Here is a 25,402-nt window from a genome sequence, read left to right as displayed (position 1 = left end):
TCTGTTCTCTCTTGTGGCTAAAGGTGACCGATGCAACCTATATTATTGTCTAGGACTCATGAAAAGGCTCTTACAAATGGAGCAAATAGGGCCGGCGCCGCGGCTCACTAGGCTAATCCTCCGCCTTGCGGCGCCGGCACACCGGGTTCTAGTCCCGGTCAGGGCACCAGATTCTGTCCCGGTTGCCCCTCTTCCAGGCCAGCTCTCTGCTGTGGCCAGGGAGTGCAGTGGAGGATGGCCCAGGTGCTTGGGCCCTGCATCCCATGGAAGACCAGGAGAAGTACCTGGCTCCTGCCTTCGGATCAGCGTGGTGCGCCGGCCACGGCAGCCATTGGAGGGTGAACCAACGGCAAAGGAAGACCTTTCTCTCTGTCTCTCTCTCTCACTGTCCACTCTGCCTGTCAAAATAAACAAACAAACAACAAAAAAAAAAAAAACAAATGGAGCAAATAGCCAGCATGTGCCCTTGCCTGACAAGATCTATCTTTCCTCCTGTTTCCTGCTTAGAGGATGGATGTGATGTCTGAAAGTGTAGAATCCATCTTGGATGGCTGAAATTTCAGGAACTATTTGAACAAGAGATAATTTCAAAAATGGAAGCCAAATATTAAGAAAGATGGACAACAGTAAAGTGAAGTCCATAAAGACACAACGAAGTGTCCAAACCAATTCTGGGTTCTTGCTCTTTTATGTGAAGGCAAATATGTGTTTATTTTGATTAAAGCACTATTTCTGGTCTCTGCTGTTAGCTATGTAAAGAAATTTCCTAACTGGTACAAAGTATGGAATGAAAATCTCAAAACATCAAAATTACCTTAGAAAATCAATTAAATCCACCATAAAATAAATTAAAGCAGAGAGGTATCAGTCATAAGGGAATTAGAGGCACACAGAAGTTGTAAGCCTTTACTTCTTAGGGCTAGTCGGGAAATAGACTAAATTGGGCTCTATCCTTGTATTATTTTTAGTAGTATTTGCCTTTCAGAAGTTACCTACACTACTTGCAGAGATTGTTACTCAGAAATTCAAAACCATGTGTATTCTGAAAAGGAAAAATAATGGAAAGCACCAATACAAACATTCCTGGAAGTAATAAGTACACACATACATACGTGTGTATTTTTCTATGATTTTTAACTTGATATTTCAACACTTTTTCAAAGCTGTTGAACAAATCACTGGCTCAAACATCCTGATGACTAGAACAGTGTGTTTCATTCACAATGATTAAGAAAATTTTAAAATCATTCATACCTTATCATCATTTTTTTAAATTTATATATAGAGAACAAATTTCATGTATTTCATACATATAGTTTTAAAGAGCATAATGATACTTCGTACCCTACTGTCCCTCCCTCTCTCTCATCCTCTGCTCTCCTTCCTCTCTTGTTTTTCTCTTGGTTTTTACCATCACATACTTTCAATTTACTTTATAATCACTTAAGCCTCCACTAAATAAATAATTCAACAATAAGTAGAAAAACCACAGTTCCTTAGGAGTAGACAACTCCTACAACTCCTACATGATTACGTTACATGGCAAGTTTTTGAAGCTGAATTGCGGGGGTAATTATCACTGTGATTTGCCATGCTTTTTCTTTTCTCTTTCTTTTTTATTTTATATTTGATACGATTCTACTATATGTCAAAAATTGGTAAACGCCAGATTTCTGCCACATGGTTTTGTTGACCTGTAGGTAACTGAAGAGAACTAATGGCTGAAGAGGTTCTGGAACTCAGATCTCTCTCAAGGAATGTTTCCACGTTGCTAAGCTATGTAGGGCATCTTAATCAGGGAGCAACATAGGCTCCATGGAGTGAGAGTGGGAGAAACTGGAGGGAGAAGCTGTATTCTTTTGGAGGAATTGGACGTTAAGCTGTTATTTGTCAATTAAAAATTCCCAGCAAGAGTACAAAGATTTAAGGAAACCAACAAAAACTTAGTCTGGACCCATTGTAAGGCTGGGAAGGTATCAACAGACTTGAGTTCCTATCAACCAGTATCTGCTTTGTATCCTCAGGTATCATTTTCAATTCATCATTACAATAAATTCAGGTATTATTTAATGATCTTTAAATGCATCTTCTCAAGACAAAGCCAAATAAGTCTGTTTTAAGGACATAGAATATTATCTTTAAAGGAAAAATCTAATTTTGAGGAAATGACATAAATAAAATATGCTGAGATTTTGGGTTAAAATATTTAATCTGTGGAAAACATTTCTCTCCCAATTCATAAATATTTACTGAGCATATACTATGTGGCAGACCAAGTTCTAAATACCAGGAATATGGAGGTAAAAAGCTTAGCTATATCATTGTCTGCTTGATTATTATATCTTATTGAGAGAAGAATAAAATAACAAAGAAGTGTTTTTTAAAAGTCAGGGAGCAATACACACCATGAGGACAGCTTGAGGAGGGAAAGGGTTAGAGAGTAATTGAGGTTGGGCTGGTTCTAGATGCTCCTTTAGGCAAGAGGTTAGGAGGCCTTTTGAAGGCCCAGTCCTGGAGACAGAGTAATGAACAAAGGGAAGGGAGAAGCCATGGGAGGGTCTGAGTGATGTGCACTCCAGGCTAGGGCATCTTCAGTGCCCTGGGACTCTGTAGGTGTCTAATAAATGTTCGCTGATGATTGAAAGAACATTGAGTTTTGTAAACAACAGCATGGCAAAGATCCTGCAGTTTATCCTTTGTAGATATAATATTTTTTGGATTGTTTTTCTCCCTCAGGTCTTACCACACTCTAAGACGATGATACAGAGTTAAGATGCTAGCTTTCTTAAAGGACAATGTGAAAACTACTCAGAGCTAATTTAATCTCTAGCATATTTGTAGGTGTTGTGTTTTAAAACCATTATTTTAATTTATTATATCAAAATCAATAATAACTATAATTTTTTTGTTGATAAGCCAATGAAGTGATCTTAAATGCCATTAAAAACACACTTTGATTTTCATGAATAAGATTTCTCCAGGGAAAATCTTCTTGTGTTCCATGTGTGCCTATGCTGTTTTCAATGTTCACTAAAATTGGATCTGAAAGCAAAATAGCTTCACATTGCTTAAATATGAGAAATAATTCAGTACAAACAAGAAGATGGAGACCAGTGTGATGGATAAGAAAACAAGGACCTCAATTGTCATTCTGTGGTTACAGGATCTGAGCACAGCTGGATGTGAGGCCAGTCACGTTCAATCCCAGGAACGTTTCTGCCGACAGTGGAGAGGAGAAAACTAGCAAGCTAGGAGCATGAACTGCAGACCTCCGGCAGCTGCTCTTCAGTTTGAGAGCAAAGGCAGCCGGGCCAGAAATGCAAATTGCTTTCTGGTCAGGCACACCCCTCACCCTAGGAGAGTCTGCCACATCAAAGGTAAGGGGACTTGAGATCTGAGGATGCGTCTCCTCTCCATTTGAGCTACGTGATCATTCTGGTGGGTAAACACAAGGCTGCATTCCAGGTGTTTAACTGCTAGTAAGGCAAGGACATTGACAACTGGGACCAGGTACGACTAGAGCAATGGCCTGCAAGCCTACTCTGGCAAACACTGATCCTGTGTTACTGGAGAAGCAAAGGGTCCTTGTCTTCGCGTAAGAAAGAATTCAGGCATGAGACAGACAGCAGGGGAAAGCAACATAGCAAAGTTCATTAAGAACGGATGGGCACCTCTCCAGACAGAACCTGAGACAGAGTGCACAGTTTACATTTAGGCTGGGGCTTTTAAGGGAATGGGTCTTGCCTTCCCTCCCCCTCTCCTTCTCCTCCTAAACAAAGGACTTGTTGGATTTAAATATGAAAAATTCCTTTCTGAGTTTTCCCCCTGAAGTTATCAAATAGAGGAAGCCTGGCTGGCATCACCCCGCCTTAGAGGAAGGATGGTTATCAGGTAGAAGGGGCAGGACCCCCTGGAAGGTCATCAGGATTGGGCAGGAAGTTTGAAGTGCAGATACTGGGCTGCACCTGGAAGGTTATCGGGATGACTTTGAGATGTGGATGCTGGACCTAGATGTCAATGTCAACTCCTTAGGCCTTTGTCACACATACATAAGCTCATTTCTTACTTCCTACCTAACACTTGGGCTACTTGATTTCTAGGACAGGGACCTAAAGAGAGTCTAGGGTAACCAAGCCAATGAGGGTCATTCAGGGAGCTCAGAACAGCACTGACCAATTATTATAAAAGTGTTTCAACATTTTAATCACCTGCACGGCCATGCCAGTGTTTCCCTGCTAAATATCACCCTGATATTTACCCTGCCTCCCTTGCCTCCTCCCACCCTCTGTCCCTCATTTCTTTCCTTCCTTTCTTTTCCCTCTCTTCCTTCTCTTGCTTTAACTTTGTACCATAAACTTCGTGGGAATCAGACATTAATGGCAGTTATCTCCCTTCTGAGAAAGGCAATTTCTAGTAAGTTTGAGGAATAAAAAAAGTATAGACCTTGTATGCATATTTTGGGCTCTAAAGAAAACCGAAAAAGCAGAGGGAAGGATATTGATGGTTTGGGGAGGAAGATTTCTCAAGATTAGGAAGGAATGGAAACAAGCAGAATGGTTTGCATTTGGTAGAGGGACCCAGTCAATTCACCCAGGATGGGTCTCCCAAAGCAGCATGTCAACATCAGCTGTTGGGTATAATCAAACCAGACCCTCACTGTCGCTCCCCCTCTTCATGGAGGAACGACACAGGACCCTGCGCTGTTCTTTTGTCTGCTCGGCCCTCCCCGGGTTTGCTGCTGGTTCTTCCCGGGTTGGCTACCGTCCCTTCCACCTCCGTGGAGGGGCGGGCCCCCTGCCACCTTCCCCACTTCCGCAGGGGAGCGGCACACCGCCGGCCGGCTCTCTCGGGGGCTGCTCAGATGTTCCTGGTGCATGTTGTCTCTCTCCTCCTTTATAGTCCTCCTCCGCCAATCCCAACTTGGCTGCCCACACGCCGAGTACGCTGCTCTCCTCCAATCAGGAGCAGGATCAGCTCCTGGAGGTCATCACTCAAGTTGGCAAGAGGCAGCTGCGTAGAAGCTGTTTTCTCCTCTCCCAGCGCCATATTGTGGGAGAGCAGATGCATAGAATAAGTCTTAATTCCAGTAACTCAGTCCAGTCCGGGTTGCTCCCCACACCTCACCCTCATCCCTTCTTTGCATATTCCTGAAGGCAGCATCACTTGCTAAATGAGAAACGTGGTTATGGCAAGCTCCTACAAATGGAACAGTGTTATACTACAAGAGTGACAGAAAAAGTGAGATTAAAAATCACTGTGATGACAAAAATCAGGCATTCTTTATTGGAAGAATAGCAGGGCCTGGAGCTGGAGAAAATTAGGAGGCTGCCATACCTGTCCAGACCCACGAGGACTTGTGTCTCTGCTTTGCTGCCAGCAATGAGATGGAACAATGGCAAAGAGAATGCTGGAGACAGATTGTAGAGAAAAAAAAAAAATGAAAGGTCCTACTGACTGATAGGTATAGAGAATGAAGAAGAGAAACAAATAACAGACTAAGTCCTTCTCCCTCCCATGCTTCTTCAAGTATTATGGCTGAACATTGTTGCTTTGGATGAAACAGGAAAACTGAGAGGAAGAAGGTAAGGTCATTTCACTGTGCAGGTGTTTGATATCTAATACATACCATCTCCTGTTCTAGATGTGGCAGATACAACAGCCAAGAAGTGTACATTCCAGTCAATGATGAAGTCTGCTGGGTGGTAGGCATCCTGCTTGTGTAGTTACAGCAGGCATCCGAATGGAAGGGGCTGGATCTCAAATGGGAAGCCAGGAGCACAGGTGTACATTCTGGAGTCACCAGTGTAGGTGTGATACTTAGAGGCGTGGATATTAATCGCCTCTTTATTCATTCACTCCTTTATCCATCTACTCATTGATTCAGCGGACATGTATTTGGAATGAAAACACGAACAAAAGTCTAGTCTCAGGAGCTGGACTGTCTGGAGGATCAAGGTGCTCTGTGAAATGACTGTGATAAGAATGCCTACATCATGGCTAAATGTGCAAACGAAGAGAAGGGAGCAGCAAGTGCCCCACAGCCTAGAGCACATGGAAACTGTGTCAGAGATCAAGTTGCCTGTTAGGGAACATGTGAGGAGGAGGGAAGTGACACTGGGGACTGCGGAAGGAGAGTTAGTGGATCAGAGGCCAGACTTAGGTTCAGAACATTATGCCAAGGAATTTATATCTTTTTAAAGAAAGATTTATTTGAAAGAGCAAAAGAGGGAGAGGGAGAGAGAATTTCTTGCATCTGCTGGTATATTCCACTGAAGCAGTTCTTAGCTGCACAAATGCAGGGCCTGCTGGCTCTTCTCCTCACATTTTACCAGTTCTATGTACTGGACTTAACACAAGCTTTATATTTGGCTGTGTTATTCATTAATTCAACAAATAATCATAGAGCATCTATTTTCTGTCAGGTACTGTTCCGAGCACTGAGAGTACAGCAGAAATCAAAACATAGACAAAAAAGTCCCTGCTCTTAGGGAGCTCATATCGTACTGCAGCTGACAAGCAATGTGCAAGCAGATACACAATGAGTGACAAAACTGCAAAATATAAGAGAACATCAGGGGACAGAGTGGTGGAGGGCACTTCAGACAGTGCTGTCAGTGAAGACCTTGTTTACGTTATCTGAGCAAACAGATAAGAAGCAGGGGGGGACTAGCAGTACTACGGGAGATTTGGCAGAAAGAGCATCTATGAAAAACACTGTATACTTCCTGAAGTGTCCCCTCTTCTTGGAGACAAAGCAACCATCTCCTAGGATTTTTCACAACCCCCTGACTCACAGAGAGCAATGCCCTGCACACCTCCATTTCCACATGACTGAGGAATAGCATTATTATTATTTTTTAGAAAACTTTATTTAATAAATATAAATTTCGAAAGTACAACTTTTGGATTATTGCAGTTGTTCCCTGCATAACCACCCTCCCACCCACAAACCCTCCCATCTCCCACTCCCTCTCCCATCCCATTCTTCATCAAGATTCATTTTTCAATTATCTTTATATACATAAGATCAATTTAGTATATTTATTTAGTATATATATTAGTATATATATTTAGTATATATATTTAGTAAAGATTTCAACAGATTGCACCCATACAGACACACAAAGTATAAAGTACTATTTGAATACTAGTTATACCATTAATTCACATAGTACAACAAACTAAGGACAGAGATCCTACATGGGGAGTAAGTGCACAGTGACTCCTGTTGTTGATTTAACAATTGACACTCTTATTTATGGCATCAGTAATCACCGGAGGCTCTTGTCATGAGCTGCCAAGGTTATGGAAGCCTCTTGAGTTCACAAACTCTAACCTTATTTAAACAAAGCCATAATAAAAGGAGTATCATTATTTTTTAAAAAAGAGGATCTGTCATTTACTATTTGAACCAAATCCTGTATTTGAACAAAATCAAGTATCTGTCGCAGTAGAGTGAATGAACAAGAAGTGTCTGACATAAGGAAGAAGGCCTGTGCTCCAAGTTCTCCTTCCTCCGTTCCCTTACAATCTACCTGATCCCATTGCCTATCCCTAGCTCCAACAGCTTTTAACCTTTCTGCACAAAAGTGAACCTCTTTCAGAAGACCCTGTTACACTGGGTCTTCTGGATGCACTCAGCAATTGAAGTCCGACATTCCTAAAGCAGGCTAACACAACGCCCCTTTGTCATTGGCTGGAGCTGGGAAGTGAAGAGTCTGGGAAAAGAGCAGGTCTGCTCCACTTGACTCCTAGACCATGGCCAAAGAGGTGGGCCTCTCAAAGGTGACCAGATGTCAGGAAGCAAGTGTGCAAACAAAGTTGGCTACACTGACTTTCAAAGAACATCTGCCTAACCACAGTGTACACAATTTGAAGTCCAACATTTTACAAATACTTTGTAATTTTGATTGGGAAATTTCTGATCCTTCAAAGGAAATCTGCCAAAAATCTAATTCCTGTCATTTGATGTTTTCTTTTTTTTTCTTTGCTGAGGTTTGAATAATATTCCAATCTGCACTGTGAATGATGATGAGATTGCACTGAGAACCTTGTGGGGTGTTGGCCAGAGTAACCACACAGAGAAAGAAGAGAAACCAGTTGCCAAGTACAGTGAGCCACCCAGCACCACAGTCCAGGAGATACCTGGCAGAGGAGTTTCAGGAGTGTCACCTGCCCCAAACTGGGTCAAAGTGCCCCCACGGCCTCATTCTGGTGAGTCCCTCTGCACTGATGAAATGTTTCCTTAGACAATTTGCAAACCACTGGGCAGGGAGGGGAGATCTATAGGGCTGTTAAAAAAATAGCAGCAATGGCCGGCGCCGCGGCTCACTTGGCTAATCCTCCGCCTGCGACGCCGGCACCCTAGGTTCTAGTTCCAGTTGGGGCACCGGTTCTGTCCCAGTTGCTCCTCTTCCAGTCCAGCTTTCTGCTGTGGCCCGGAAAGGCAGTGGAGGATGGCCCAAGTGCTTGGGCCCTGCACCTGCATGGGACACCAGGAGGAAGCATCTGGCTCCTGGCTTCGGATTGGCGCAGTGCGCAGGCCATAGCGGCCATTTGGGGGGGTGAACCAACAGAAAAGGAAGACCTCTCTCTCTCTCTCTCTCTCTCTCTCTCTCTCTAACTCTGCCTGTCCAAAAAAAAAAAAAAATAGCAGCAGTGATTTTTAAGTAATCATAAAATGTTCTTGCTGAAAGAGAGAGAGAGAGAGACTCTCTCATCTGCTAGCTCACTCCTCAACTACCTGTAACAATTGGCCTAAGCCAAACCAAAGTCTAGTGCCTGGCACTCTCTCTGGATCTCACATGTGGCTGGCAGGGACCTAAGTACTTGAGCCATCACCTGCTGTGTCCTGGGGGGCGGGTTAGCAGGAAGCTGAATTGGAAGCAAAGGAGCCAGGACTTGAATCAGGCACCCTGACATGATCTGAATTCCAAGCTGCAGCTGAACTCTGGTGCCAAATGCCTTCCCATGGAGTCTTTTAAGCAGAGGAAGTAGTGGTTATGTAGACAAGAAAACAGGAAAAAAAAAACATATCTTAGTCTGAAATTTATAATTTTAAAATCAGTTTCACCAGGTCAAGAAAGCATTTTCCATCATCATTTTGAACATAGAATTCATTGTTAATATCAACATACTTTTACTATATTGTTAGAATGCAACTCTGTCTATAAATTTCCTAATGTTTATAAGCAGATTCCTAGGTTTTCCTTCATTTAAATTCAGACATAATCTGATCTGTTCAGCACCATGTGTTGGAAATTCTTTTTTCAGTTTAATCTAAATACATTTTCCATCAATTTCATTTCAGAGCCCAGTAGAAAAATCAAAGAGTGCTTCAAAACTTCCAGTGAGAATCCCTTAGTAATCAAACAGGTAAAGAAACACTTCTGTTATCTATTTAATTGGATTTCCATCATTTCCTCTCTTTTTCTTCACATGCCTTTCTGAAGTCACCATATCTTATAGCTTTATTTAAATACAAATAATGTGATATAAAATCACATATTCAACATGCACAATTTGAAGTGTTTTGACAAATACATACACAGCTGGGAAACTACCCCTGAGATCAAGGGAATGAACATATCTATCACCCCAAAGTTTCTTCATGATCTTGACTCTACAAATAGAAACATTTATCTGGTTCTATCCTAAAGATTACCACGGAATACTTTGATTTTGCATAAATTGAATGATGTATTTGGTTTCTTTAACTCAGCATGATTGTATTAAGATTTATCCTTGTTGTTACATATATCAGTAAATAGTTTATTCCTTTTTATTGCTGAATAATATTCCATTGTATGATAGTCCCACAATTTGTATATTGATTCACCTGCTGAGGAACATTTAGGTTATCAATTTTTGACAAACCAAGTTAAACACTGGCATACCAGTCTTTGTGCATAGATATGCATTCTTTTCTCTTGCGTAATACCTAAAGTGGAATGACTAAGTCTGATAGCAGTTGTATGTTTAAAGTTTTAAGAAGCAGCCAGGGGACCACTGCTGTGGCATACTGGGCTAAGCCTCCGCCTGTGGCGCCAGCATCTCATATGGGCGCTGGTTTGTGAACCAGCTGCTCCTCTTCTGATCCAACTCTCTACTATGGCCTAGGAAAACAGAAGATGGCTCAAGTCCTTGCATTCCTGCACCCACGTGGAGGACCTGAAAGAAGCTCCTGGCTCCTGGTTTCAGAGCGGCCCAGCTCTGGCTGTTTTGGCCATGAGGGAGTGGATGAACAGATGGAAGACCTCTCTCTGTCTCTGCCTCCCTCTGTCTGTAACTCTGCCTCAAATAAATAAATAAAACCTGAAAGAAAGAAAAAGAAAGAAAGAAAGAAAGAAAGAAAGAAAGAAAGAAAGAAAGAAAGAAAGAAAGAAAGAAAGAAAGAAAGAAAGAAAGGAGCCAAATTGTTTTCCAAAGTGGTTATGCCATTTGACATTCCTACTGGCAGTAATATAACCATAGGTGTTTCCTTTGACACCCTTCCAGAACTTGGTGTTAACAGTCTTTTTAATTTTAGTCAACGTATTATGTATACAGTGATACCTAACTGTGATTTTCCAGCCAGCATTCCAATATGAGTGTTGTAGGAAATGAGCTGCCTAACCTGCTATGCCATAACACCAGCCCTTTTCACTAACTTTTAAAATTGGGTTGCTGTGCTCTTTTGTTGTAAAAGTTCTTTATAGGTTCTAGATATAAATCTTTTGTTACATGTACATTTTGAAAATATTCTCTTTCAACCTGAGACTTTTTTTCTTGTAATGGTGTCTTTTGAAGAGCTCAAATTTATATCAATGAGACCCAAATTTGTATTATTTATTAAAGATTTATTTATTCACTTAAGAGAGAGAGAGAGAGAGAGAGAGAGAGAGAGAGATGTTCCACCTGCTGGTTTACTCCCCAAATGGCCACAACAGCCAAGGCTGGGCCAGGCTGAAGCTGGAATTTGGAACTCCATCCATGTCTCCCACATGGGAACAGGAGCTCAAGCACTTGGGTCATCCTCTGCTGCTTTCCCAGCACAGTAGCAGGGAGCTGGATCAGAAGTGGAGCAGCCAGGACCCAAACAGGCACCCATATGGGATGCTAGCATTGCAGGTGGCAGCTTTATCTGCTATACCACAATGCCTGCCTGAGATCCAAATTTTTAATTTTTTATTGTTTCAAATCTGCCTGATGTTTATCTATTGTATGAACACATGTGACGAGAGCAGACATTCTTGCTTTGTACCTGATGACAGGTGGAATACATTCAGACTTTCATCATTAGGTATAACATTAGCTTACATTATTCATAGATGCTCTTAATACAGCTGAGGAAGTCTTTTCCATTCCTAGTATGCTGAAAGTTTTATCAGCAATGGGGTGATAAATTTTGCCAAATGTTTTTTCTGTGTTAATTTGAAATGATCTTTTTTAGCCTACATTTTTGGTCTGTTAATATATTAAACCTACTTTGAATTTCTGGTAAAAATCCCACTTGGTCAATGATGTTTTATCATTATTATATACTAAATTTCATGAAATAGTGTTGGGCATTCCTGTGTCTATGTTCATGAGGAATATTCGTCATGTGCTTATCATGTTCTTTTCTGATCTGGATATCAACCTAATGCTGGCTTCACAGAATAAGTTAAGAAAACCTTTTTATCGTTCTAGAAGGTTTTATGTAAAATTGATACTTATTCCTTTAAAGTTTAGAAAAATTCTTTAGTGAAGCTGTGTAGACCTGGAATTTTCTTTAGGTTAAAGTTACAAACAACAATTCAAGTTGTTTTTTTCCCCATAAATATAGGCTATTCAGGTTGTCTATTTCTTCTTTAGTGAGCTTCAGTAACTTGTATTTTTCAAGGAATTCTCCATTCATCTAGCTTGTTGAATTTAGTGATATAAACTTTTTTATAACTTTTCCTTTTCCATAATTTTACTGTCTTCAGAGGTGTACATTATCTCATTCCTGAAACTGGTAATTCCTAATATTCTTTTTTTCCTGATATGTCCAGCTAGAGGTTCATGAGTTTTATTGATTTTCTTTAAGAATTCACATTTAATTTCATTGATTATTTCTATTACTTCATTGACTTTGGCTGTTACATAAAGTAGAAGCTTAAGTCACTGATTTGAGACATTTTCCTTTTTTTTTTTTAAAGAGCAGCTAATTTTTTATTTATTTGACAGATAGAGTTAGACAGTGAGAGAGAGAGAGAGAGAGAGAGAGAGAGAGAGAGAGAAAGGTCTTCCTTCCGTAGGTTCACTCCCCAAATGGCCGCTATGGCCGGAGCTAAGCTGAGCCAAAGCTAGGAGCCAGGTGCTTCTTCTTGGTCTCCCATGCAGGTGCAGGGCCTGAGCACTTGGGCCATCTTCCACTGCCTTCCCGGGCCATAGCAGAGAGCTGGACTGGAAGAGGATCAACCGGGACTAGAACCTGGTGGTCCATATGGGATGCCGGTGCCACAGGCTGAGGATTAACCTAGTGAGCCACAGCGCTGGCCCCGAGACATTTTCCTTTTTAATGTAAGCAGGTTTTATTATATTTTCCAAAAAACACTATTTTGGCTGCATCCCCTAAATTTTACAATGTTGAGTTTTCATTTTCATTCTATTCAAAATACTTTCTAATTCCCTTTGAAGTTTATTCCTTGACTCATGAGAAACTTTAAATTATGGCATTTAATTTCCAAATATTTGGGGACTTTCCAAATACCATTATGTTATTGATTTCCAATTCAATTCCACTGTTAATACAGAATATTATTTGTACACTTGAAACTTCTAAAATTTATTGAGATTGGATATATGACCTACAATATGGTTAAATTTGATAAATGTTTAATGTGCCCATGAAAAGAATTTTCACTCTGCTACTGGTGAGTAGAATGCAATACAGTATCAATTAAGGAAAGCTGGGTGATACCGTTGTTCAAGTCTTCTACAGCCATACAGATTGGAAGTCTATTTTTTCTATCAATTATTGAGAAGGGAGTATTAAAATCTCTGTCCATAATTGTGAATTTCTATCCATTTTCATTTGTAGAAATTTTTAATATTTTTGCAGCTCTCTTGTCAAGAGTATAACTGTTTAGATTTAAGTCCTCTCGATGAAATGACTTTTTCATTCATTATGAAATTATTGTTTTCATCTCTGATAATGTCCTTTGCTTTGAAATCTATTTTGTTATGGAACTGTTCATATTTTCTATTTATTCTTGAGTCAGTTGATAATATATTATTTTTATAAAAATGTTCATTTCAGCTAAATGTTCAAGTTTATTGACAAGGTTATACAAAACATCCTTATATTCTTCTAAAAATATCTGTAGGACATGTAAGAAGCAATACTTTAGATATTACTTTTGTTAATTCATATTGCTGTTTCTTGATTAGTTTCAACAGAAATTTATCAACTTTATTAGTATATCAAGTAATTTTTATAATTTTTTGATCCTCTATGTTTTATATTTGTTCTATTTTGTTAATTTAGATTGTTCTTACTTTTCTCTTTCTATTCACACACATTATTGTACTTCTAACTTCTTCTATCTTTCTAACACAAGGGGCTTCAAAAAGCTTGTGGAAAAATGAAATTAAAAGATAAGTTTAGGTGGCCAGTGCCGCGACTCACTAGGCTAATCCTCTACCTTGTGGTGCCGGCACACCAGGTTCTAGTCCCGGTCGGGGCGCCGGATTCTGTCCCGGTTGCCCCTCTTCCAGGCCAGCTCTCTGCTGTGGCCAGGGAGTGCAGTGGAGGATGGCCCAAGTGCTTGGGCCCTGTACCCCATGGGAAACCAGGAGAAGAACCTGGCTCCTGCCATTGGATAAGCGCGGTGTGCCGGCCGCAGCGTGCCGGCCACAGCGGCCACTGGAGGGCGAACCAACGGCAAAGGAAGACCTTTCTCTCTGTCTCTCTCTCTCACTGTCCACTCTGCCTGTCAAAAAAAAAAGATAAGTTTAGGAACAGCATTGTAGCACAGTAGATTGTCAGTGCTTGCAACACTGGCTTCCCATATCAGAGCACCAGTTCCAGTCCTGGGTGCTCTGCTTCCTCTCCTGCTCCCTGCTAAAAGTGTCTGGTAATGCAACAGATGGTGGCCTGAAGACCTGGCCCCTACCACCCATGTGGGAGCCCTGGATGAGCCTTGTACTGCTGGCCCAGCCATGGCTATTGGAGCCATTTGTAGAGTGAAAAAAGATTTCTTTCTCTCTCCCTCTCTCTCTCTCTTTTCTCTCTCCCTTTCTTTCTGTCACTCTCCCTTTCAAATAAAGTTTTTAAAGAGAAACTTTATTTTAGTAAAAAACATTTTGAAATCCATGCATAATTTTTCATAATATATATATCCATGAACTCTTTGAAGACCCCTTTTACATGTATTTTAAAACTATCAATTCTCTAAAGACTGCTTTAGATACTTTCACATTTTTTGCTATGAAGCATTTTCATTAGCATTGTGCAAAATATTCTGTAATTCTTATTGAAATTTCTTCTTTAACTCCTGGCTCAGTTGCTGGACATATGTATGAAGCATTATTTGTAAGTCTCTGAAGCCCAAACTCTTCCTTCCCAAACTTTGTGCTTTCTTATGTAGAAAACCAGAGGCCCTATCCATCTAAACCAAGTGTAAACCTTGATCCCAGGCTGTATTTTCTTCAGACTACTTCACTTGTAGGTCATCTTCATCTTGAGGATGTAGCCCTTGGGTGGCCCTTATTTGGGCTCTGTCACTTAGACCCTTAAAAGACTTGTCACAAAGAAATCTCCCATTTTATGGGATCAGACAATGACCTCAGGGTAAAAATGGCCATTGTACTTGATACAGCACAGGCTTCCTAGTTCCTGCTCACACTTTTATTCACTCTGGTTTTTTTATTTTATTTTATTTTTTTTTTTAACTTTTTTTTTTTTTTTTTTTTTTTTTGACAGGCAGAGTGGACAGTGAGAGAGAGAGACAGAGAGAAAGGTCTTCCTTTGCTGTTGGTTCACCCTCCAATGGCCGCCGCGGCCGGCGCGCTGCGGCCGGCGCACCGCGCTGATCCGATGGCAGGAGCCAGGAGCCAGGTGCTTTTCCTGGTCTCCCATGGGGTGCAGGGCCCAAGCACCTGGGCCATCCTCCACTGCACTCCCTGGCCACAGCAGAGGGCTGGCCTGGAAGAGGGGCAACCGGGACAGAATCCGGCGCCCTGACCGGGACTAGAACCCGGTGTGCCGGCGCCGCTAGGCGGAGGATTAGCCTAGTGAGCCGCGGCGCCGGCCTTGGTTTTTTTATTTTAAAAAAAATTTTTAGCTAGTCTTTTTAGTTATGTTTAGTGGGAAGTTTGGACAAAATAATATATTTACTATTCCTCCCCAAAATAAGTCTGCATAATAAATGTTTAAAAAAGAATGGCTGTACATAAACTCCAGCTTTATCCTTATTGTATGTGTTCTGTCAGTGATGATCATCACAGTCCTAGGTATTGACTCATTCTCTTCTGAATGCCTTTAAGTATCAGTCACTTTTTTAAAATTTTATTTAAGTTAGACAAGTTTCATGTACTTCAAATATACAGATTTAGCAACATAGTGATACTTCTGCAGGTTGTTTTCAACACAGACCCAAGGCTTCTGTAACTATCTCTTTCTGGACTTCAAGCCCTCTAAATCCCCCACCTTTTTAAAATTTTTATTTTAATTGCAAACAGTGTTTTTCCTCTCCGAACTAGAAAACAGCTTTTCTCCATCCTCTTAGCAGAGGAAGGAAGTAGCAATTTGCACCCTATAACTGCTTTACAGACAAAGCATAAAACCTCTCAGCTGTCCTTTCCCGGTCATTAAAGAGAAATCTTTACAGCTCAATGCAGATCTGGTCTGTCACGGGATGGTTATCTGCAATGGCAATACAAATAAAGGTAACACATTTAACATCTAAAAATCACCATCTCAGTGCTTAAACGAAGGTTTTTAATGGCTTACTAAAAGTTAATATATACATTGCTATTTGTTCTTGTCTCCACTAAAACTATATGATAGAGTTTGGGAGGGATTAAAAATAATCTCTATTCACTTTCATGCATCTAATCAATTACAATACTTCTCACCCATCTTACATTTAATTTTCATGAAAATATAAGTGGATATAAATGCATGGATTTTTATTATACTCTTGATTTAGGAAGAAAGTAAGGTCACAAAGCCACCGTCACCCCCAAAGGTACACTCCACTGCTGGATCCTGTTCCTCTGAGGTGATGCCTACCAAGGTGGAAGTCAAAGAGAGCACCGTTCGCATACCTAACTATCTGGATCAGGAAATAAAAGTAAGAGGGAGGTTGATTAAATCCATAATGTGGCAACAACATGAGGATACAAATCTGCAATTGCTGTGCTGTCCCAAATGAATTTAAGAAGTTCCTACAATGGGGTAGTCCTTCCTTGCAAGCCTCTTCCTAGGGCTTAGGTAGGCCCAAACACCTCATCTAGAGTCACTGGCCCGTGTCCAGGCCTAGAAGTGTTTTTTCTTTAACATTTTTATTCACAGAGTTAGAGACAGAGAAAGAGAGAGAAATTGATGCTGGCTCACCCCTCAAATGGCTGCAGTGGCAATGACCAGGACTGGGCAAGGCTGAAGCTGGGAGCTAGAGGTTTCATCCAGGTCTCTCATGTGGATGCAGGGGCCCAGGGATTTGGGCCATCTTCTGCTGCCTTCCCTGGCACATCAGCAAAGAGCTGGATCAGAAGTGGAGCAGCTGGAACTCAAATCAGTGTCCATATAAGATGCCGCCATGGCAGGCAGAGGCTTAACCCACTACACAACAATGCCAGCCCCCAGGCATGTAACTCTGCCTAGGTCTGGGCCTCACCATGGAGAGATGGGCCCAAGGTTCCTACGCAGTGGACTTGGCACACACCTTATTTCCTTCCCCCAAATGAATAATTACTCTAGGTTTTTGATGCTCAGGAAAGGAATGGGGTAGGCAATCCCATAGCCTCAGCATCCCAATGCTACATCACAACTGTAACCTACAGCCTCCCAAGACAGAGCAGCATGGGAGTAGTTCCAACGACCATGCTGCTATGCATTTCTGGCTGCTTATGGTGGACTCATGGCCTGTTAAAGGTGATGTAGGCCAAGTCGTAAGTCTGATCACCTGGGACCATGGTTTTCCATGGTGCTCCTTCTGCAGGCACTGGCCCCAGGACAAGGACCCTTAGGATCTGCACAATGTCAGGTTACACTAGGCTGAATTCTAAAACACAGTTCTGTGCTCAGTTTGGTCCTCTTCTCCCCAGCAGCTGACTACAGACTTTTCACTAGGAACATGTAAGTGAGGGGGAAGTATTGTGGTGCAGCAGACTAATCTGATGCTTGCAACGCTGGCATATCATATTGGAATGCCAGTTCAAGTCCCAGCTGCTCTGCTTCCAATCTAGATCCCTGCTAATACATGTGGGATTACCTGTACATGGGTATACCTGTTATATTTGAGTTCATATTTAATGTTATTATATTATTCTACCAAATATTATACATATTATTAGACCAAAGTAGTTATTTTTTTTTTCAGCACTTACATTTCACTTCTGTATCTCCGGTACCTCAATCAATGTCTGGCCCAATGTTTATTGAGTTAAAAATAATTGAAGGTTTCAGGTAGACTAGAAGAAAGGGCATTACAGTATGCCAGCAAGAATTGCTGTTCCTTTAGACTGAATCAGGGCAATGGGGATAAAGAGAAATGGAGAGATCTGAGAAGCACAAAGATGGTAGAATTTAATGAACCTGTTGTTTGGCAGTATCTGGTAGGAAATGGGAAGACAGTTGTCCAGGAAGAATCCAAGGCTCTGGCTCGGACAGTTCACATGTGCTGGTGCAACTCACTGACATGGGAATCAGAAAGAATAGTAAGCTTGCAGTGAGTTTTAGAGAAAGAAATACAGATTTAGTTTTAGCTATTTTCTGTCTAAAGTACTTTTGTATTCTATATATAAATGGATGCATCTGATAGGCAGATGAGTATGTAGGACTGAAGTACAGTACATACATAGGAATTCCAGATAAGTCGAAACCCCAGCAGCAGGCACAATAAGGTGCAAACTGGAAAATTCATTATAGGTACTTACCTAATAATTCCTTGTACTTTATTTTTATGACTGTTATGGTCCACTTTTTTTTTTGACAGGCAGAGTGGACAGTGAGAGAGAGAGACAGAGAGAAAGGTCTTCCTTTACCATTGGTTCACTCTCCAATGCTGCAGCCAGTGCATCGCGCTGATCCAAAGCCAGGAGCCAGGTGCTTCTCCTAGTCTCCCATGCAGGTGCAGGGCCCAAGGACTTGGGCCATCCTCCACTGTACTCCCAGGCCATAGCAGAGAGCTGGCCTGGAAGAAGGGCAACCGGGACAGAATCTGGTGCCCTGACCGGGACTAGAACCTGGTATGCCAGTGCCGCAGATGGAAGATTAGCCTACTGAGCCATGGTGCTGGCCTATGGTACACTTTTAATAGGATTAAGTATTTCATATTTCTATCTCCTCCATTACCTACACTCAGCCTGTAGTCTAGATTTGAAAAAAAAAAGTCTATAGTGTCTGCTGATAATAACTGATAGACAAAGGAGGAGGTACCTTTTTCTGAAGGGAGGAGAGAACTTCTACTTTTACTATGGCCTTGTCTAAATAAGATCGAGGTTGGTGAAACCAAGAGGCTTCCATAGCCTTGGCAGCTCATGACAAGAGCCTAGGGTGATTACTGACATCATAAATAAGAGTGTCAATTGTTAAATCAATAATGTGAGTCACTGTGCACCTGCTCCCCATGTAGGACCTCTGTCCTTAATGTGTTGTATTATGTGAATTAACGGTAAAACTACTACTCTAACAGTACTCTATACTTTGTGTTTCTGTGTGGGTGCAGTCTGTTGAAATCTTTACTTAGTATATACTAAGTTGATCTTCTGTATGTAAAGGTAATTGAAAATGCATCTTGATGAAGAATGGGATGGGAGAGGGAGTAGGAGATGGGATGATTGCGGGTGGGAGGAAAGTTATGGGGGGAAAAGCCGCTATAATTCAAAAGTTTTACTTTCGAAATTTATATTTATTAAATAAAAGTTGAAAAAATAATAACTGAGAGAATTAAAAATGAGAGAACAATCCAACATGGGAAGCAGGATACACAGCAGACTCATAGAATGGCAGATGTCCTAAGCAGCACTCTGGCCTCAGAATCAGCCCTTAAGGCATTCGGATCCGGCTAAAAAGCTCATGAGAGTTTTTCAGGCATGGAAAGCCAAGACACTGTGGTAAAAAAAATAACCTAAATAAAAGATCTCTGTGAGTGAGATCTCAGCGGAAAGAATGGGCCATCAAAGAAAGAGGTACCTTTCTCTGAAGGGAGGAGAAAAATTCCACTTTGACTATGGCCTTCTCTGAATAAGGTCAAAGTGTGTGAACTCAAGAGGCTTCCATAGCCTTGGCAGCTCATGACAAGAGCCTAGGGTGATTACTGACGTCATAATTAAGAGTGTCAACTGTTAAATCAACAACAGGAGTCATTGTGCACCATGTAGGATCTCTGTCCTTAATGTGTTGTACTATGTGAATTAACGGTAAAACTACTACTCAAACAGTACTTTATACTTTGTGTTTCTGTGTGGGTGCAAACTGTTGAAATCTTTACGTAGTATATACTAAGTTGATCTTCTGTATATAAAGGTAATTGAAAATGAATCATTATGAAGAATGGGATGGGAGAGGGAGTGGGAGATGGGATGGTTGGGGGTGGAAGAGGGTTATGGGGGAAAAAGCCACTATAATTCAAAAGTTGTACTTTGGAAATTTGTATTTATTAAATAAAAGTTAGAAAAAAATAAAAAAAGAAATAAACTACCCAAAAAAAAAGTCTCAAGGGAGGACTCCGAATGACCAATGATAACAATATTCCTATCCTGTTAGGCTAAGCACTGTGCTCAAGGAACTGAGGTGCAATGCTGAATTCAGCTCCGATCCCATCCCTCTCCACTAAACTGTGGAGAGCAGTTCTGTGATTGCCAGATACCCATAGAACTCCATGGTGCAGTGGGAAAGGATCAGTTCCCCAAAAGAAGTGAAATGGTGCTACCAGAAGGGAGTGGTATTGAACAAACAAAACAAGAAAAAACACACTGCACTGCCTAAAGCTAAGCTACCACAGGTAGTAGGAACATTGTTTTGCCAAAACTGCAGTGTGCTATTTGAAATCTAGCTTCCAGGCTGAAATCCTAGTTGACTTAAATGTGTATCAAATACAGTGACATGAGGAACCTTAGAAGCAGGTACCATTTACTTGCTCCCCATGTAACTCTCATCTTCCTTGTCAGATCCTGGCAAAGCTCTGTGACATTTTACATACGGATTCTCTGGCAGAAGTTCTCCAGTGGCTGCTTCATGCAAATACAAAAGGTGAGATTAAGATAAGTATCTACAAACACTGACCTGAAACTGGGAAGATGCACATAGTGATGTTTTCCTACCTTGGATTTTTTTTCAAAGATAATGTTGCAATATCAGAATATTGCAGTGTTTCAGTATCAGAATCATCACAGGCCTGTATTATCCACCTGTAAGCATGGTGATCACTCATGAACCCAAACTTCACCATGCCTCACACTGAACTCATTTGAGTAACATGAAACACTTTGTGTCTAGGGCAGCCTTATGTTCATCCACAGCTGGTTTTGTGCTTCCCCAAAGTCCGTGCACTCTGGCTTTTCCTGAGCACTTGCTCAGGCCTGCTCTGAACCCTGAATGCAGAACCAGTTTCTTTCCTTAGGGGTGGATGGCAGTAGATCCAGACAGTTCTGCCAATTCCCTCTCCAACAAACCCCACCCCACCTCAATTCATCAGCTCAGTCATTTCCCAGACTCCCCTCTGCCTTTCATGGCCTGTTTCATGAAAACATACGCCATTCTCAAGCAGGACAGCCTAAGAGAGTAGCCATTGTCAAATCAACCTGGTCTTCAGACTAAGGCAAAACCTTGGAGGTGGGGCCTGAGAATTTGCATTTTTTTAAAAAAGATTTATTTATTTATTTGAAAGGCAGAGTTAACAGTGAGAGGGAGAGACAAAGATTAAGCCTTGGTCAGGCTGAAACCAGGAACCTGGAACTCCATATGGGTCTTCCACAAGGGAGTAGGGGCTCAAGAACTTGGACGATCTTCTGCTACTTTCCCAGGCTCATTAGCAGGAGTGGAATCAGAGGTGAAGCAGCCAAGACTGTGGGCACTCATACAGGATGCCAGCACCACAGGTGGCAAATTAGCCCCCTGTGCCCCAAAGCCAGCAATAGAATTTGCATTTTTAACAAGTTCTCAGATGATATTGACAATGTTGGTCTGGGGGCCACTCCAAGAATCACTGCACTAATCAGTGTTAGGAGGGACCAGTGTGTACAGGGACATGCTACTGTTTTTACAATGAGAGACATTTTGATATAGCACCTTACCCTGGAAATTCAGGAAGACTCTTCAGGCAATGAGCAGTATTTGATAAGCAATTAGTCTGTTTCCTTTTTAAAATAATGTAACATTTAATGCATCACACAAAAAATAAATGCTTATTGTTGGGAGAAAAGAACAGATAAACCATAGAAAAATGATAAGAAAGAACAGGTATAATCAATAAAATTCACAAGACATAATTTCAATGGGTACTTTGATGTAATCCTTCTTGATATGCTTATAACCACTTATTAAACTATTAGTCTGTATTTTAACGTGCCCCATTGTACTTATTACATTTGTATAGATAAACATACTATGTGACTACTGTTATATTTTTGACAGTAGCCTATAAAGCTGGCTTTTGTACTCAGTATTTTAGAATAATTCCATTGCAATTCAGGGCCAAGTACCACAGTGAGTTATTTACTCTGGGCGCCCTACAGTGTCACAGGTCAATAGAAACTAGGTTGAAGTGAACCAATTTTTATGCTGAAATCTTTACACACAAAGGTACCTAACTCAGATAGTAGATTACCGCTCTTTCACACTGGGATGCTAGATGAAAGAACTACTCAGGTGCTTCTAGGGGAAATAATAATGACAATTCCACTTCCCACTTCAACTTCCTTTTCCCTTTTAAATCAGAAAAAGAGTGGGTCTCAGCTGTGATTCATTCTGAGCTGGCTCAGGTGAACTTGTTGCCTCACCACAGAAGAAATACCTTGGTGGAACCAGCCACAGAGAATGGGAGGCCAAAGATGGTTAAATCACCCTCAAATCCACCTCCAAAACCAAAAGTGCTGACCAGACCTAGAGAAACACATCAACCAACCAGGTAAATTAGATTTAATGGCCTTCTAGAGGTACCAGGGCACATGAAGACTTAAGAATCTCTTGTGTTTGTCCCTCAGAATGCAAAACATGCTGAGCTGTTAAGTCTCCTTTTTATCTAGTGAACACCTGCAACACATTTTTATCTTTTATTCTCAGAAATGTAATATGAAAATTGTTTTCAATCTTACTGTTCAGAATAGGTTGTAGAGACTATGACTGCCTAGCTCTTTGAGGAAAATTCCCATGCTGCTGCGGGCATTGCATGAGCAGTCACCTAAAAATCTAAGAAAATACAGGCTTCTTTCTTTTTTTTTTTAAATTTAACTAAAAACAGAAGCACAAAAGGAAATTAAATTGTATTTTTATGGTTATTTTCTAATTTGTTCATCCCACACTGGTATCCATTTTGATGTAGAATAATGCAAGATGAAAATCACTGTTTAACTTAATTTTTTCTGGCATATTCCTGGGGGCTCCCAGAGAGAAAAAGTAACTACTAAGAGAATTGGACATTATTTCAGGAGAAATTTTTCTTAACCCTGTAATTCCAATAATAGGAGATAAATACATATTTGTGTATTATAACGTTATAGTGAGAAAATGTATAAGTGGAAAGAGAAAATCTTATGCCTTAATGTTGAAAATTAAGTAAAACATTAAGTCATAGGAAATAAATATTCACAAAACATGTCACTTTAGAAAGCATTAAGACAGAAAAATTTTGAATTGCAATTTGTCTCTACCTTGGAGTTTTCATAAAATCAGAAACTGGAAGATAATAAGGGTCATTTTTTTCTACCTTAGCAACTAACATATGATATGTTAGTGATATTAATCAAAGAAAAAATTAATTTTTATTGGGAAGAGAATTTAAATACTATATGCATTAAAAACAAAGAATTTGGATAGCATATTTAAGATACATATGCAATGAGGTAGTCTAAAGAAAACACTTTTGAAATTCATTTTTCTTCCTCCAATTAATTCAGGGTGTTAAATCAAGGACCTGAAGGAAATAAGGAAGCATCAAAAGGTTAAGTAGAGTTTGTGATAATTACTGAGTTGATATAAGAAAACCAGTAAGTACTAATTATTTAGAAGCCTAAATTTTAAGGATCTGTGTTTTTAAAGGGAAAACAGTAAAATAGTGATTTCCAGCACAACTCTTAAGGGGCAGCATCTGTTGAATTTCTCCTAGAGATAAACTTGAGGTAACTTTACCACTGTTTTGATAGGCACAGTGCTTCATCAGAGACACAATCTTTGGGAAGCAAAGGTGCAGGACAACAGGAGCTATAGGTTTTCTCATGCTAATTCAATAAGAAGGGAACACGTGCATCAACCTAACAAAAAACAAGGGTCTCAGAGTTTTGGTTGTTCACAGCTCAACTGTCATGGAACTAAATGATTTCACTGGCAACAAAATCAATGAGAAGAGCAAAATGGCAATCAGCCACAAGCAGGTGCCCTATGAGACACGTGAAATACAAAAGAAAAGAGCAGTTTTTTGTGTCTCGCTTGTCCAACTCCCAGAGGCCCATCCCAGCCTATATCTGGAGAGAGAGAGAGAGAGAGAGAGAGAAAGAGAGAAAGAGAGAAAAGAAAGAAAGGAAGAAAGAGAGAGAGAGAAATATTGAGAGAGAAAGTTCCTATCCACTCGTTCACTCTCCAAATACCTGCAATGGCCAGGTCTGAGGCTGGGCTGATGCCAAAGCCAAGAGCTGAGAACTCAATCTAGGTTACCCAACGGTGGCAGGAACCCAACTACTTGCATAACCACTACTGCCTCCCAGAGTCTGCATTAACAGGAAGCCAGATTAGGGATCTAGAACTGGGGATCAAATGCAGGTACTTCAATGTGGGACACAAATATTAACCACTAGGCTAAACAAACATCTACTCCTTCTTTTAAAACTAGCACAGTAATAACTATAGAATAAATATGAAGTATATCTATAAGCCTCAAAAATCTGTCTTGTTGTTTCTACAAGTTCCACTTGTACCAGGCATATTATAGTTATCAATTAGAATTCCCTCACAGTCACTCTGTATCCCAGCAGGTTCCAGAGGGATTAACCAAATTCAAAGAAGGCTCTTTATGCTTACAGGCAATAAGTGTAGTTTAGAAATTAGGAAGTACTTCACCACTCTAACTACAAGTACAACATACTGTGTCTGGCCTTCCCTACCCAATTCCTTACGCTAGAACTAAAAAATCGTTAACAGTAATGCTTTTCTATTATTCAACTTCATGTCTATCTGTAGGTTCCACATATATTTAGACACATGTTTACACACATGGACTTTTTTGTGTGTAAAAATATCCCGGATCATACCCATGTTTCTCCATTGTTGATATTCAGCATCTCCCCAAATCCCTCCTCCTACTTGGGCACAACCATGTAGGTCTTGCAGAGGTCATATAAGTACACTAATTTGTTTTAACTTGTTTGTCTATTCTATCGTTTCATCTGTCAGGAACATAGACCTCTTTTCTCTCACTGGTCTCATCCTTGCCTACCACCCTTACCTATCACCTATTCTAGATCTTTACTACCCAAGTTATGGTTGCTATAAGAGTGAAAGAACATGTTAAAGAAAAAATAGCTCATTAAAGGAAGGAAGATGACAACAGATTCTGTTATGAATTTTGAGTATCTGATTCACCTAAACTTCATATATGTATATATGTATATCATTTGCTATAAGACATGACAGAAGTTATATTTCATGTCTCAATTACTGTCTTGTTTAAATTTCTTTCTAATTCAGGGGCTGAGAGTAAGTCCCAGTTATTTATAAGAAGAAGTAAGATGAAAATTCCAGTTGTTGAATATTTCAGCAAGCCCAAGTCTCCTCCCAGGCCTAACACTCAGGACAGTGGATCAGCAAAACTAGGGTCAGCAAGGAGTGTACAACAAGGATACAACATCTGTCCCCAAAGAGCATCTTACCCTTGAGCATAAAACAGTAGCAGTTCTATGCCATGACAATTTTTTCACAAAGAGCTTAACATTGTTACAAAGTGATCCTCTTTATGTTGGTACATGTAAATCACAAAACACCTATAGATAATGCCTCAAATAAATTTTAATTGAAACAGTT

At 40.5% G+C, this 25,402-nt stretch overlaps 1 protein-coding gene across 2 annotated transcripts; it reads left to right on the top strand.

Annotated features, from left to right (window-relative positions):
• The first annotated feature begins 3,163 nt into the window (after positions 1–3,163).
• Positions 3,164–25,402, top strand: C8H4orf17 (chromosome 8 C4orf17 homolog). 2 transcript variants are annotated; one of them, XM_008267570.5, is made up of 8 exons: positions 3,164–3,377; positions 7,996–8,214; positions 9,311–9,375; positions 16,158–16,301; positions 20,341–20,422; positions 22,109–22,298; positions 23,287–23,330; positions 25,070–25,402. In XM_008267570.5, exons 1-8 carry the CDS (start codon positions 3,257–3,259, stop codon positions 25,255–25,257), a joined length of 1,053 nt encoding a protein of 350 aa, XP_008265792.3. In that variant the 5' UTR covers positions 3,164–3,256; the 3' UTR covers positions 25,258–25,402. The 2 variants fall into 2 exon arrangements, with proteins under 2 accessions (XP_008265792.3, XP_089159158.1); XM_089303032.1 differs by lacking the exon at positions 23,287–23,330 and having other exon boundaries at positions 25,070–25,401.

This window comes from Oryctolagus cuniculus, chromosome 8, assembly GCF_051225735.1.
Source record: "Oryctolagus cuniculus isolate XC-2025 breed Fujian yellow rabbit chromosome 8, ASM5122573v1, whole genome shotgun sequence".
Lineage (NCBI taxonomy): Eukaryota > Metazoa > Chordata > Mammalia > Lagomorpha > Leporidae > Oryctolagus > Oryctolagus cuniculus.
The sequence above is the reverse complement of the archived record's forward strand: the minus strand, read 5'-3'. Positions and strand labels throughout refer to the sequence as shown.